This window comes from Oryzias latipes, chromosome 16 (genome assembly GCF_002234675.1).
Source record: "Oryzias latipes chromosome 16, ASM223467v1".
Taxonomy (NCBI): domain Eukaryota; kingdom Metazoa; phylum Chordata; class Actinopteri; order Beloniformes; family Adrianichthyidae; genus Oryzias; species Oryzias latipes.
The window spans coordinates 6119751-6135646 of NC_019874.2; the positions used below are offsets into that span (position 1 = coordinate 6119751).

General features: G+C 43.8%; 1 protein-coding gene across 3 annotated transcripts in view; it reads right to left on the reverse strand.

The window, feature by feature from the left end:
- vps13b (vacuolar protein sorting 13 homolog B) overlaps positions 1–15896 on the reverse strand; it is a 318686-nt gene that overhangs the window by 136184 nt on the left and 166606 nt on the right. For all 3 annotated transcript variants that reach the window (XR_002874967.1, XM_023964361.1, XM_023964362.1), the window contains exons 25-27: positions 15612–15815; positions 7352–7523; positions 1668–1782 (exon numbers count right to left, since the gene is read on the reverse strand). Coding sequence is in view for 2 of the 3 variants with exons in the window: in XM_023964361.1 (XP_023820129.1) it covers positions 1668–1782; positions 7352–7523; positions 15612–15815 (491 nt within the window). In the remaining variant the exon portion in view is untranslated. The remainder of the gene's footprint in view (positions 1–1667; positions 1783–7351; positions 7524–15611; positions 15816–15896) is intronic.

The following is a 15896-nucleotide window of genomic DNA, read 5'->3' on the forward strand; positions in this document are numbered from 1 at the left end:
ACACACAACACAATGCAGCATTTAGCACTTCTTGATTGCTGCATTGTTATTCCAGCAGATCTAAGCACTAAAAAATGTTTTCTTGTTTGACAGAACAAGACTTTGGCGAATAAATAAAGTGAACATTTTTAGCTGCTGATTCTGCTGTAAAAATATTTAATCAGAATAAGCAAGCAAAAATGTTTAGGAGCAAAAGGTTTTGGATACTGATCAGGTCACACTGAGGGAAGAGAAAAACTGTCATGCAGGCCAGTGGGAAGAAAACCATGTAACCTCTGTCTGTCTGAAACATCCCTCTTTGCTCCAGCATGTCCCTTCATCTCTTCAGCACCTGGACCTCAAACATTGCTATGGAAATATTGCCTAAAACCATTATAGTTAACACATCTCTTTGTGGTCTTCCTCTCTAACAACAGGCTAATGTTTTATATCTGCATTCAAAAGCAGCAGCCAGGGAGAAATGGATGAGGAACTGAGCAAACTCCTCTGCTCAGAGACTGTCAGACAGCGTCTCCTCCTCCACACGCATCGATTCAGTCTTAAGGATCATCTGTCTGTTAATCTGACGTTCACGCCAAACCATCTGTCTGGAAACCCGAGGATGCAGAGGTGATGGTCTCAATAAAATTCAATAAAAAGTGGAAACAGTAAAAATGTCTGTGGCTTTTTTGGAGGGTTATTCCACAAGTACTCATGTAGGCTGTGGGAAAATGAAAGCATGTGAGTGGCAGCGGTATGATGAGGGAGTAGAGCTGTATAGCTTCCAACTCCAACTGTGTGACACGAACACCATGAACTGGAAAAAAAAAGTTGTTAAGGAGAAGATGGTATTCTGATTAACAAGTAATACTGAAACTGAAACAGCGGCTACTGCCGTATATCTTCCAATAGTGGCAAGTCTCTAATTGATGGCGGTCTCAAATAAACGCCGGGTCCAACAGGTGCTCGTTACTTTAGAGTGGCCGGGGTTGTCTGTGATGTTTGTGCTGTGAGCCAGTGTGGCGATGGCCAGGACACGCTCATTCAATTTAGCTTTTAGACTTCATTAGGGTGAGGGTGGACAGGCCCCGCCCCTTTTAGACGGACATTTACACCTGACAGTAATGATTCTAAACTCCCAGCAAATGGCTGCTTTATGATTCTACCCCCCCCCCCCCCATCTATAATCCTCCTTCTATTTCCTTAACCCCCCCTTTTTCTCCTTTTCTTTTGTGCCCTTACCCCCCTCCCCCCACCAACATCCCTCTCTCTTCTTCTCCGTACGGTCCAACAAACAACAATTACCAATCTCATCAATATAAAAATAAATAAACATTAAATTACAAAAGGGTTTTATGCAAATATACTATCAGAAAATTCACAACAGTAAAATATGTCCAACACACGAGGCTTTCAGCTCTTATTTGTTTGCTCGGCTGTTGGACAAGTTTAAAAAAACAAACAAAAAAAACTAGACAAACACATTCTAAATGAAATTGACATGTTTCACAAGTTATTCTGGACTACAGTCTTCTTACAGATGGGTTAGTGGAACAGTAGGCTCATTTCCTATTCAGTGCATTGGCATGCTTGTAAACATAATCCTTTTTTCAGCAATTATTTCAGCTTACTGATAAAAAATAAGGAAAAAGGTTGATGTAGACAGGGAATGTAAACCAGTTTCAAACCTGAATCGGTAGTGATCGATGTTGAAGCTGCCGACTTTACATTTGATCTTTGTGTAAACATCCTGGACATCTACCGAGGCGCTCAGGTCTTCTAGTTCACCGACGACACATATCTCTGAAAGAACACATTGAATTTTGGAAGAGTTAAAGAATCCTGTACATGTCTTTCTGTTGATTTATTTTAGTTCCACGACTGCAAACACAGGAACACAATCTCTGATGTGTAATGTGATATGTGCAGCCTTTTCAGTTTCATCCAGTAGCTACAGATTAACTACACCTTTTGTATTTTATGTCTATGGTATTTTGTGTTTATGAGATAAGGTATGGTCGGGTTTGAAAAGGGAAATCATAATTCTCAGAATATAGTTGATGCTGAAAATGTCTCATAACTCCAAGTTTGGTAGAATGAAGCCTGTGGATGAAACCAAACAATGTCCAGACTAGTGTTTCCATCTGTTCCCTTCTCGTGCATCTTGTTTGCAAGCAGATGCAGTTACAGCAAAAAAAATCGGCAAGCTACGAACATGACTGATTTACTCTGTGTTGGGAAACCCTAGGAGCATAACTGTTGAGTTTTTACCAAGAATCTCCCAGAATCCCAGGCTACAACGGAAAAATGAGGTTCATGCATGTGAAACTATGACTGTTGCGCTGTTTCTGTTTGAGGGCTGAGAAATGTCGGGATCCTCACCACCTTATTAGTATTAAAAAAAACAAAAGCTGTCAAATTTATTCTGGAAGCCATAAAGCCGAAATTGTTTTTTTCCAGACCGTCAGTGTCCAACACTCTGTTTCTGAGAATGATCCTGGAATTCTGTTAAATAAATGTGATTCTTTTCCTGAATAAACCAAGGAGTGTCTCTGATTTAGGTCTTTCCTTTTTATTTATTTATTTTTGTCCAGATTTCTGAAAGACACATTTTTCCTGAAAATACATGAACCAAATTATATCAATCGTTTTTCTGCAATGTTTGCTTCCATCTATCTTTAATAGACCATGCTTATTCTTTAAACAACTGAACAACATATTTCCTCATAGCACATTATTACTTATGTATTTTTATTGACAATGAAGGAGTCAATGAAAAGCTGCTCAAACACAGAACAAACAGTTGCTTAACAGTTTGATTCCTGGTCTTGACCATAAATCGGACTTCAGACTTAACCACACATTATCACCAACTTGTCAATGTGAAAAGTTTTCATAATACTCTTCCCTGACTTGTACAAATTGTGCATATTGTCCATTGAGTTTTAATTCCAACCCAAGTTTTCTTTTTCCCCCCCACAAAAATATGTAGTAGATTACATGCAAAAACGTCAAGTTCATGTGACAGTTCAGCTGGTACATGTTAACCCCAAATCCCCAATAATGCCACTTTAAGATGTCTTTAAGTCAAACCATCTCTGTGAGGTCTTCCGAAAACATTCCACTTCCCATATTAAAGACCTTAAGCCGTGCGATCTGGTAGGCAGATGCTAAATATTGCAGTCATCAATTAAAGGTGAATCTAGCCTTTCATCAGCCTATAAATCTAAAAGGGACAGGAGGCAGTTTGCTTAGGATTCATCACCCTTATATTTATTTGGCTTTACCCTCCGTCTCTCCAGAGGTGTTGTTGTCCTCCTCACAGTCTAACTTTTCACTAAGAAAAGAAGCCTGTGACATTGGTTAAAGCGATGACAAAGCAAGAATGGGGAACAAAGACTTGTTCAATTCTGGTCTTGGCAGCCCAGAAGAGGACATCCATTTCACATCAAAACCTCAGTGTTTGATACAAATGACATATTTCCATCCATCCATCCATCCATCTTCCTCCGCTTATCCGGGACCGGGTCGCGGGGGCAGCAGACTGAGCAGAGATGCCCAGACTTCCCTCACCCCAGCCACTTCCTCCAGCTCCTCTGGGGGGACCCCGAGACGTTCCCAGGCCAGCCGAGAGACGTAGTCTCTCCAGCGTGTCCTGGGTCTTCCCCGGGGCCTCCGCCCAGTGGGACATGCCCGGAACACCTCTCCAGGGAGGCGTCCAGGAGGCATCCGAACTAGATGCCCGAGCCACCTCAACTGGCTCCTTTCGATGTGGAGGAGAAGCGGTTCTACTCCGAGCTCTCCGCGGGTGACCGAGCTTCTCACCCTATTTCTAAGGGAGCGCCCAGCCACCCTGCGGAGGAAGCTCATTTCAGCCGCTTGTATTCGGGACCTCGTTCTTTCGGTCATGACCCATAGCTCATGACCATAGGTGAGTACTGGAACGTAGATCGACCGGTAAATTGAGAGCTTTGCTTTTCGGCTCAGCTCTCTCTTCACCACGACGGACCGATAGAGCGACCGCATAACTACGGACGCTGCTCCGATCCGCCTGTCAATCTCACGCTCCGATCTTCCCTCACTCGTGAACAAGACCCCAAGATATTTAAACTCCTCCACCTGGGGCAAGGACACTTCACCGACCGAGAGATGGCAAACTACCTTTCTCCGGTCAAGGACCATGGCCTCAGATTTAGCGGTGCTGACCCTCATCCCAGCCGCTTCACACTCGGCCGCAAACCGCCCCAATGCACGCTGGAGGTCCCGGTTCGATGAAGCCAACAGGACAACATCATCTGCAAAAAGCAGAGAGGAAATCCTGTGGTCCCCAAACCAGATCCCTTCCGGCCCCTGGCTGCGCCTAGAAATTCTGTCCATAAAAACTATGAACAGAACCGGTGATAGAGGGCAGCCCTGCCGGAGTCCAACGTGGACCGGGAACAGGTCTGACTTACTGCCGGCTATGCGGACCAAGCTCCTACTCCGGTCATACAGAGACCGGACAGCCCTCAGTAAGGCTCCCCGGACCCCATACTCCCAGAGCACCCCCCACAGGATGCCACGGGGGACGCGGTCGAACGCCTTCTCCAAATCCACAAAACACATATGGACTGGATGAGCGAACTCCCACAAACCCTCCAGCACCCTAGATAGGGTGTAGAGCTGGTCCACTGTTCCACGACCAGGACGGAAACCGCACTGTTGTTCCTGGATCCGAGGTTCGACTATCGGACGGACTCTCCTCTCTAGTACCCTGGCAAAGACTTTCCCAGGGAGGCTGAGGAGTGTAATTCCCCTATGGTTGGAACACACCCTCCGATCCCCCTTCTTAAAGAGGGGAACCACCACCCCTGTCTGCCAGTCCAGTGGTACGGTTCCCGACCGCCACGCGATGCTGCAGAGACGTGTCAGCCAAGACACTCCCACAGCATCCAGAGACTTGAGGTGCTCAGGGCGGACTTCATCCACCCCCGGGGCCTTGCCACCGAGGAGCTCGTTGACTACCTCAGTGACTTCAGCCCGGGTAATGGACAGCCCCACCCCAAAATCCTCATTCTCCACTTCTTCAAAAGAAGGCGTGTCAGTGGGATTGAGGAGATCCTCGAAGTACTCCTTCCACCGCCCGACAATGTCCCCAGTCGAAGTCAACAGCTCCCCACCTGCACTGAAAACGGTGCCTGTGGAGAACTGCTTTCCCCTCCTGAGTCGTCGGATGGTTTGCCAGAATCTCTTTGAGGCCAACCGATAGTCCTTCTCCATGGCCTCACCGAACTCCTCCCAGGACCGAGTTTTCGCCTCCGCAACAGTCCGGGCCGCAGCTCGTTTAGACTGCCGGTACCTGTCAGCTGCCTCTGGAGTCCCGCAGGCCAGCCAGGCCTGGTAGGACTCCTTCTTCAGCTTGACGGCATCCCTTACTTCCGGTGTCCACCACCGGGTTCTGGGGTTACCGCCGCGACAGGCACCAGAGACCTTGCGACCACAGCTCCGAGCAGCAGCAGAGACAATGGAGGTGGAAAACATGGTCCACTCGGACTCAATGTCCCCAACCTCCCCCGGTACCTGTTTGAAGTTCTCCCGGATGTGGGAGTTAAAGACTTCCCTGACGGAGGGCTCAGCCAGACGTTCCCAGCAGACCCTCACAGTACGTTTGGGTCTTCCAAGTCTTTCCGGCCTCCTTCCCCGCCAGCGAATCCAACTCACCACCAGGTAGTGATCGGTGGACAGCTCCGCCCCTCTCTTCACCCGAGTGTCCAAGACACAGGGCCGAAGGTCACCTGAAACAACTACAAAGTCGATCATTGACCTCCTGCCTAGGGCGTCCTGATGCCCGGTGTACTGATGGACACCCTTGTGTTCGAACATGGTGTTCGTTATGGACAAACTATGACGAGCACAGAAGTCCAATAACAAAACACCACTCGGGTTCAGATCAGGGGGGGCGTTCCTACCAATCACACCCCTCCAGGTGCCACTGTCATTGCCCACGTGGGCATTGAAGTCCCCCAGGAAGACAATGGAGTCCCCCGTTGGGGCACTTTCCAGTACCCCTTCGAGAGACACCAAGAAGGCCTGGTACTCCGAACTGCTGTTCGGCCCGTAAGCCGAAACCACAGTTAGAGACCTGTCCCCCACCCGGAGGCGGAGGGACATGACCCTCTCGTCCACCGGGGTGAACTCCAACACTTGGCGGCTGAGCTGGGGGCTCACGAGTAAGCCCACGCCAGCCCGCCGCCTCTCACCTTGGGCAACTCCAGAGTGGTAGAGAGTCCAACCCCTCTCTAAGGACTGAGTTTCAGAGCCCAGGCTATGTGTGGAGGTGAGCCCGACTATATCTAGACGGTATCTCTCAACCTCTCGCACCAGCTCAGGCTCCTTCCCTCCCAGAGAGGTGACATTCCATGTCCCAAAAGCCAGGTTCCATGATCGGGGTTTGGGCCGCCGAGGCACCCGCCCTCGACTGCCACCCAAACCACATTGCACCGGCCCCTTTTGAGGTCTCCTACAGGTGGTGGGCCCATGGGAGAGTGGTCCCACGTCGCTCCTTCGGGCTGTGCCCGACCGGGGCCCGTGGGAAGAGCCCCGGCCACCAGGCGCTCGCCTGCGAGCCCCGACCCTGGGCCTGGCTCCAGAGTGGGGCCCCGGTGACTCCGGGCGACGTAATCGGGTCCTCGTTGTTTCTTTTCATCAGGGGTTTCTGAACCGCTCTTTGTCTGGCTCGTCACCCAGGACCTGTCTGCCATGGGAGACCCTACCAGGGGCTTAAGCCCCAGACAGCTTAGCTCCTGGGATCACCCGAGCTCTCAAACTCCCCCACCACGTTAAGGTGGCGGTTCACGGGGAAGACATATTTCCTTTTTGTTCAAATCTAGCACTGCTAACCTTTTTCATCTTTTATCTTTTGCAGCAGCTTAAATTGGAATGCTGGGTTTAAAAAAATCCATTAGTGAAAATGGAATGGATCACGTCTTTGCAAATGAAGCAGTAACTGGTGAAAATAACAAATTAATTTTCTTTTAAAACTGTTGCATTTGTCACATACTGTTGGGTTTTATCGTTAGAACTGATTGTTTTATTATTGAAAGATCCAACGTTGCTCAGATTAAACAGATTGGGTTTACATGACCCAAAAAAATTAGTTGCAAAATATGAAATCAGAGATTAATATTGATATTCAATCAAACTGCACAACAGGCAACAGCTGATCAAGTTGTGAACTTGTGACTCACAAGTAAGTATTAAAATGGCCTTAAGCGTGGGCATTTGTTATATAAAAGAGACAAATGTCTATGATATGAAGTGTAGCTTTGAAAATAAACCATCGCATAGAAAACTGAACTGAGAGGAACCGGAGCATTATGGTTGAGGTCAATACCTGTTTTCCTGGCACCTGGTTCAGGGGCAAACAGCTGAACTGTGACCTTCGGTAACATCCACTGCATCCACAGGCTGACCTTCCCACTAGTCCCCTCGATGCTGCTGGTTTTTTGTTCCAGAGTCACCGTGTCAGCGAACGGCCCGTCATCTGCTGCTGGCACCGAGTCGCCCTGTAGAGTCAAAATGTCACAAACGTTCATCCAGCAGTCTAAGAGTTATGTTCAATATAGCTGAAAAACAGATATGTCCTCTGAACATGGAAGATTTAAAACCCCCTCCCATGAATATCGTGTTTTGTTTTTTTTAACATGTTTTTGTTTCATTTTTCTCATGTTAATTAAGCATAAAATTGTGTTTTTAAGGGTTCACACAACTTCATGTGAATCAGGAGTAGACAAAAAAACACAGTTTGGAAAAGCCTGTAGTTTTTATGTACAAACTACAATCAACAGTCAATAAGCTTCCTGGTCTGCTCCATTCTGATCATCCACTTGCAGACAAACAGATGCATGTTCGTCTTTGTTTTCCTCGTCTGAGCTGGAATCTGACTCTAAACTGTACGGCTGGACAGCTACGATATTGCTACGATATTTTTGTTGCACAACTAATATGGTTGTAAGGGATTGTATGCAAGCAGGAAAGAGTGTAAAAGGGGTCATGGGAAATGAGCGGAGGCTTACTTCTGTACCAACAGTCCCGCCCACAACTCAGAAGTAAATATCTATAAGGAACTACTGTCGCTCTGCAGAAACTATGTCCTAGAAAACAACACAGGTTTTTGGATTTTGGCTAAAAATGGAAAAATTATAGTAAAAAGACCACTGAGAACATTTTAAATTAGATCTAAATATGATTGGAGTGGAACTTCAAATGTAAGAAGATTTATGACTCAGCAAAAGCACAAATACAGAGTCTGATATAAAGACATGGGACCAGCCATGTGTTTGCTGAGTGGGCATGTTTGCAGACATCGTCACTGAGCATGTGGCCATAACAAGGCAAACACAGACAATTGTGCTTTTGTGTCTAAATGACATCAGTGTGTGATGAGCAGAACTCCCACACAGAACAGAGCAACATGTGCATGAAGCTGTCATTGTGTGAACACTGCAGTGAGCCACCAGCACCCACCCACAAGCCCCCTTAAATGCACTGAGCCACGACACAAGATCTGCATCCTGTGAGAGAACGAAAGGCCTAAACCGGAGGCTGGGGGTGCTGAGCGGGGGCCGCCCAGAGGAGCAGGAAGAGGAGGCCTTCTGTGAGCTTTTTGACTGGAACTTTGGTCAAGAAGGGGAAAGCAGCGGGGATGAGACTGGGCACTTTAACTTTTCTTAAGCTCTCCTCCGGGTAAATCTGTTTTCCATACATGTCTCTGTGTGGCTGACTCGTTCAGTGAAACAGCAGTGAACACGAAGTGAAGTAAGCGTTTCACTTTTCCACAGCTTCTCCCGGCACGGTGTGGTAATGACAAAGTGTGTCATGGTTATCGTGGCTGGCTCTGTTTGGTGACGAGGTTATCAGGCATCTAAGCCAGAGATCCACAGCTGCTCCGGCTGATTACAGCGTCTACAGAGCAGCCAGATGAGCTGCTAGCTATTTAATGGCGAGTGGGGGGCTTTAATGCTCCGCTTATTTACGAAGGAAACAAGTAAAATAACCTAAATATTGTGCTAACTCAAAAAAAGATGCATTTTTGCACACTGGTAAGAAACACTCATCATGTTCAAGAACTGGGTCTAAAAAAATCGATATTAGCCCAGCACAATTTAAGTTCATTATCATTTAAAACTCATTTAAAACTGTTTTCAATTCTACCTGCTCTTCATATCCATCCATTTAAAGAGCTTTCGTCTCCATTTTCTCACTCGTATTGGGGATCGCACATTAAGTTCTTTAATATAATCTGTTGGTTTGCTGTACAAGTTGGAACAAATTGCCCTTAAGTTAATTATTATTATTAGTATTAATATTATTAATATTAATATTAATGATCTGCACTGATTTAAACAACACCAATTGTTTTTGCTTGGCTTGATTTTCTTTTGCATTTTAGAACTGGTGCTTTATATTGAATTTAATACCAGTGACATATAATATATATAGTTGTTTTTCATAAAAATAAAATCCTGTCTTTGTTTTTTTTAACTTCAATTAAGAACATTTTCTTTTCATTGAATTTTTATAGCCAATCTACCAAACCAGCACAATAACGGGAAGCAGAAATTCTTATATATATAATTCAGAATGTGTATTGCATTTTCCCATTATAAGGTAATTAAGGCTATTTCATTTTTTATTTTAACCAACATTTTGCACTTTTTCTGGCATCCATCCAAAGCCCCCTTTAACAGAAGGGATCCTCTAACAAAACCAGACTTATCAAGCACAGGCTTAGCAGGAGGCGGCAGGAAATGTGAAAAGAGACACTGAAACATCTGCAACAAGAAGCAGAGAAACTGCAACAACGCTATGCATACATGAGGTAAATAATGAAAAGAGTACAGAGAGCAGAAATGCTATGCAACCTAACTAATTGAAGTCACCCAGATCAACTTTATTTGCCCAACAAAGGGGGCCTGATAAGTGCAGTAATCTGAGCAAAAGTGTCACCAAAGGAAAAACACACAGCTGTAAAGAAATATCTTAATTGTAAGATATAATGGAACTCCATCACTCAGATCTTTATAAACAAAAGATATAAAACATTGTTTTCAACTGAAATCCCATAAAAGGCACAATAAAGGGTGAGGAATGTGATGTCTCAGAACCGTCCTTTACAGAACTAAAATAACTTTGAATTAACCTTTTTTTTCTTGCAAGTCTTGGGAAAAATAAAGGTTTTAAAATTCTTTCTCTACGTAACTCTGAGCACCATTTAGGATTTTGGACAACATTACTTAGATAAAATAGGGCAGTTCTAAAAATGTGATCAACATGTTCGGGTCAAACATACTGTAAGGCCGCTACATAGACTCTGCAAATATTGCACAGATGAAAATTGGCCTTATGTAAATATATATGGGGAAAAAGGGAGAAAAGTTGTGGTCATTATGTAAAATTTTCACAGCTGTATCAAGAATGAACCACGATAAAACCACGCAGGAAGGACGAATAAACCACGCAAAGGACACTTAAATCAACATAAAAGCCACAGAATATGTGAATCGTGCATGAACCATGCATGATTACTGTACTGTTTACATGTAATTCATTAGTTATTTGTTTGCAATTATGTAATTTCAACTCAATAAGTGCTCCGTATACGTGATATAAAGGTTCTACATCGGAGGTACATGCGTGAAAAAGACCGTTAGACATACGTGGAAAGGCAGTGGAAAGCCACAAATTTGTGCATGAATCTCACAAAAATTACGCACAATTGTGAAAGTATGAAATAAGACTAGACAACCAGTGAAAGTGGATTTGATTAGTTGAGACCAAAGTTGTTTAAATAGGTTTAAAGTTCACTAAGTATACTGTTCTATCAGCAGTGCAAAATCGTAGCTAGTCTGCGATTGTACTTTGGAAAAAGTTATTGTCTAGATATGAAATTGACAGCATCCTAAAAGAAGCATACATCCGCAGAAAAATTCAAGGTAGAATCTGCGGCATTCATAAACAACCAGACTGGGGCCCCAAACAACTACATACATTCAAAGAGGGAGCCATTTTCCCACACCTTCACAAGCCAAGCTGTAAAGTATACAGTTTAAACCCCGGGCCTCTGTGCTATAAACGGGCCGAGGATCTGGGTTTATTTTCTCAGCAGAGTTTGTCTTTGCTCATCAGATAGACTCAAACATTGGAAGACAACAGAACGTTGGGAGGTGTCAAAGAAAGATGGAGGAGAAAGCTTTCTTTAAAGAGGAGTAGAAAGCAAGACAATAAACATTGAATTTAGGGGCAGAACTGCAAATAGTACAAACTGTAAAGAATCAAAAGAAGGCTTAGAAATAATAAGACAGATAAAATAAAGACCTCATAAGACTTCATTTTGAAGTAATTCCACAAATTAGTTACCCACGATACATATGATATATATCTATATCTATATATGTATCCATTTTACACATACACATATAAAATTTGGATTCTTTAGTATAACTTGTTTGTCATTTGTGTTCTTCTGCTTTTCTGTTTTTCCCATAATTCTTTAGTTTTTGTTGTGATCCAGTTTGATTTGACCACACTCACACTCCCTCTTTTTTTAAATGTAAATTACAATAGCATATTATTACTGTATAATATTGTATATTTTAGAAGCCCAAAGCTCAATTAAGAGTGATCTTCTCTCCTTGGATTTTGTATATATGACCCATTCTGTGACCCAAACAGGAAGTGCAGCTGGAATTTGGGTTTCCCATGAGCCACAGAAGAGCTTATATTTTAAATAACTGAGATTTATTACCGAATTCTGTCTGTGAAAGTTCTAAACAAAAATGATGACAAAGAGCAACCCTGGCAAAGTCTAGCTTACCAAAACAAGTCTGACCTACTGGTGCTTTTGCGGACCTATCTCCTGCTCTGTTTGCATTGGGATCAAATGCCCCCAACAGTGGGGGCCATCTTCTGCAGCACTAATTTTACCAGGGAGTGTGAATTGCCTGTAATTAGAACACACTGATGTTCACTAAACAAAAAGGTCCAAAAGACTCAGCCCCAAATGTCTATATAATGCTGAGATGTGTCTGTCAAAACAGGTCTACTCTATTTACAACTTTGACCAACTAAGGGACGGACATTGCCCACCCTGGGGCCTGCTTGGGTCCTCAAGAGCCACCACCCTGTCTGGACTGCTTGCTGCTGAATACCTAATACAGGTGTGTTCAGTAAATCAGGAGCAAGCTGGCAGGGACAGGTGGAATACACTCTTGAGGACCACTGTTGCTTCCTCATCTGCCTTTGTGACACAACTGGCTCTGGTGATTATTCAGAACCGAGCTTGACTCAGAACCAGGTCTTTAGCTAAGCAAAGCTTGGAGGCTGGCTTCTGGCTATGAAGAACCCTGCATGCAGTGGATGGGGTTCCGCAGCAAAAGAAAGAGGATGTACAAAAAAATATGTTAGAGCAATTAAATGACTAAACTTCAAATTTTAAAAACTTCAGTTGACAAAAACAAAAAAAACTTGGGCTTGGTATGACAAGCACTGAGAGCAGCTCCCAGCTCCAAGAGGCCGCAGCTGTAAGATGGTGCCAGCTCCAAATAGCCCATTTCTGAGCGGATCAGCTGCAGCTGGCTGAAGCAGGACTCTAGATTAGCTAGAAGATATCCTGAAAAAGTGACAAAAGCATCTCAGTGATCAGAAAAGGGATTTTGGGTGCAGCAGACATGGTTAACTTGATGAGAATCAAAAGGCTTCCTTTTAAATGTGATTATCAGGTAAGGGCCCACACGCTGGGTATTCATTTATGTAATGGTGTATTAAAGGACAAAACAATAGCTGCATTTCCAACAAAAAATGTTAACAAAATTCAAGAAATGTTTAAAAGAACAGAATTTTGCAATTACACTGCTTCTGTTAAATCATAATTATGCGGATAAACACAAACCAACTCACGTGATAATTCATTCAAAAACATGGTGACGGATGTGAAAAATCCTTTGATTGACAGCAGATACATTCAGATATCTGCCACGGCACTAGCGCTCATCATCATCTATCAAAGGAGACGTCAGCGTCTTCTTCAGGCCATGACAAAACAAATCCACAAGACACGCTCAACTTTTGATGAGCTGTGAGATGCTGTGGAGCCTCTGGTAGCGCCAGCTGTACAGTCAGTTCCTACCAAGAAGCGTGTTGCCATTGCTATCTATCTCATTTAATAAATTTGAGTAAGTGCTTCCTTTACATTTTTTGCTAAATGTATTAATTTCGTTAAGCCACAAAAACCACCTGCTCCAAGGGGAAAAACCTTTTTTCCATAAATGCAAGTTTTTTCAAACTTGTCGTGTCTCCATTAGGCAAATATATTATCGGAAATCCAATTTGGCCAATTTCATAGTCAATGGAAACGCAGCTGATGTTGCAGTGACTTGGCCTTTCATATGTGCGCACATAGAAACTGATTCGACTAACAGCAGCACCGAACTACCAGTTGCTCCTCTGCAGTTGGAAAGGCCGATCAGTGGCCTCAGCCCTGACAACGGGTGGCCCAGCCCCCAAGTCTTCCAGCATCTGATGACCTCCCCAGTCAAGGTCAACAACTCCCCACTTGCACCATGCAGTGTTGGAGGAAGAGGCGCTGGGATGTGGTTGCAGAGAAAAAATGTGGGGCTGTGAGGTAGTTGGGGAGAGACTGCCACTACTGCTGAGACTTATCAAAACAGCTCCTACAGTCTTGCTCAATCAGCCGGCCTCCCAGAGGACTAAACACTTCTACCAGTGTTTGTACTTGTGTAAACAGTGACAAGTGGGCTGTCAGGGGCCACAGCGCCCTAGTTACAGACTCCACTACACTGTAGGCCTTCCGTGACCACGCTCAAGGACCGGCACTTCTGGGGTCTAATGACGTAAGAAAACACATATACTCATACCAGCGAACTGAAAGCTGATTTTTTGTGACATGCTTTAAAACGATGACGTGATTCAAGCATAATGCTGACATGGTGGCCAAAAACATTTTTTTCTGAGCAAACTTTCACAATCTAACAAGATTTTCAACAGCGCTGAAGCATTTTTCCTCATGATGGAGGACAAATACAAAATAATTTAAGAATAAAACTGCGTTTCTGGGTACCCGTATTTTCCGGACTATAAGTCGCTCTTTTTTTCATAGTTTGGCAAGGGGTGCGACTTATACTCTGCAGCGACTTATATTAGAAATAAATCGAAATAAATACATTGTTAACCCTCCTGTTATGTTCATTTGTGAGGAACAGAGATGATGTTCCTGGGTCAATATGATGTATGAGGTATGTTAAGTGACTCAGAGAATCAGCAAACCTTTTTTTCACAGTAAGATCTTGAAGGCTAAAAACATAATATTATATTTTCCAATGATTTCATAGATTCAGATATGCAATAAAAATGACAACTGTTGCTACAAATACAGGATGAAAACAGAGTATTAGTTGGCCAATGATGCTTCATGAAAGGAATAAATAAATCTGAGAAAGAATTACTGTGAAATTATGAGATAAACAGTCTGCAATGATTGTGTCATATGAGTTTGTGCAAGTTATTATATCTTGGTCTCAGATTTTGTCAAATAAATTTCCCGTCAAAATGCGACTTATAGTTCAGTGCGACTTATCTGTGTTTTTTTCTACTTTATAATTCATTTTTGGGCTGGTGCGACTTATACTCCGCAGCGACTTATAGTCCGGAAAATACGGTATTTCTTTATGCATATTGTGATGGATCAGGAGCAGACAAAAGCATCTGGTTTAAAAAAAGCTCGGGTTTGTGATGCAGCAACTGCCCTGGGAGGGACAAAGTATCTCTTCTCCGCTAGTTCTGAAGCATCCACTTGCAGACAAAGAGATCTATTAAGCTGCCATCTGGCTCAGAACTCTGCAGCTAGATGGCTCTGATATTGTTCGCCGTTTTTTTGCAACACTAATGTTAGCCTGAGGTTTTGAGATGCTAAAAGCTAACCTCCCACAGTCCCGCCCACAACCCAAAGACGTATTTCTAATGAACTCCTGCTGCTCTGCAGAAAATACGGCTTAAAAAATTACACTAGCTCTTTAAGTCCAATACGTCCAACAAAATGGAATGAAAACAAAGATCTGCAGAATGTGCAGCACCTGTGTGCACAGGAGACAATGCACGGATGATATTTATTGACAAGATCAACTGCTAATCAGGACACTGAACACAATGTGGTGAATTAAAAAAAGATGCAAAGTTGGGCTAAAAAAATGCAGAAGGTGATTCCTTATGCACCGGCTTTAATTATTCTCTGACTCTGATGGCTGCAGACCTGGTGTTTCCGAGTCAAGTTGCCATTGATTTTTCACTTGGGGTCAAGTCATGAAAATTCTTTTTCAAAGTGAACCATCAAATATGTCCAGGTGTCTTTAATTTCCATTTGAATTTAAAATAATTTCACCGCACAAAATTTTAAAAGCATCGCCTGACTTTCATGAGTGGATCTTCAGGAAAATTTGTATTTATTATTGTTTTTGTTAGTTGCTAGTTATTTCATTAACTACTTCCTTTCATTCAACAGAATCACCACTTTTGACCATGATTTCCCCCCCAAAAAAAATACTACTTTAGGAATGAAACGCTATGAAAGGCAGACAAACCTCAGTGGGGGAACCAAAGTCTGCAGAGGGGCTGCAGGTACTCGTGTCAGGCAAGGCAGTGCCCGTACTGCTGCGCACTGGGGAGGACGGAGCAGCCCCAGCTGGGGGCTCTGGGACGCTGGGGGTCTGCCGTAAGCTGACGAGTCTCTGCAGTCGTGCCCATGTGGAGCTCCAGCTGAGTAGCAGCTCGTACAAAAGCTGAACCTGAAAGAGGTGAGTACAGAGGAGGGAGAAACGGTAAACTGACAGCACTGACTGGATCTTGTTTTGGAATAAACATTATGA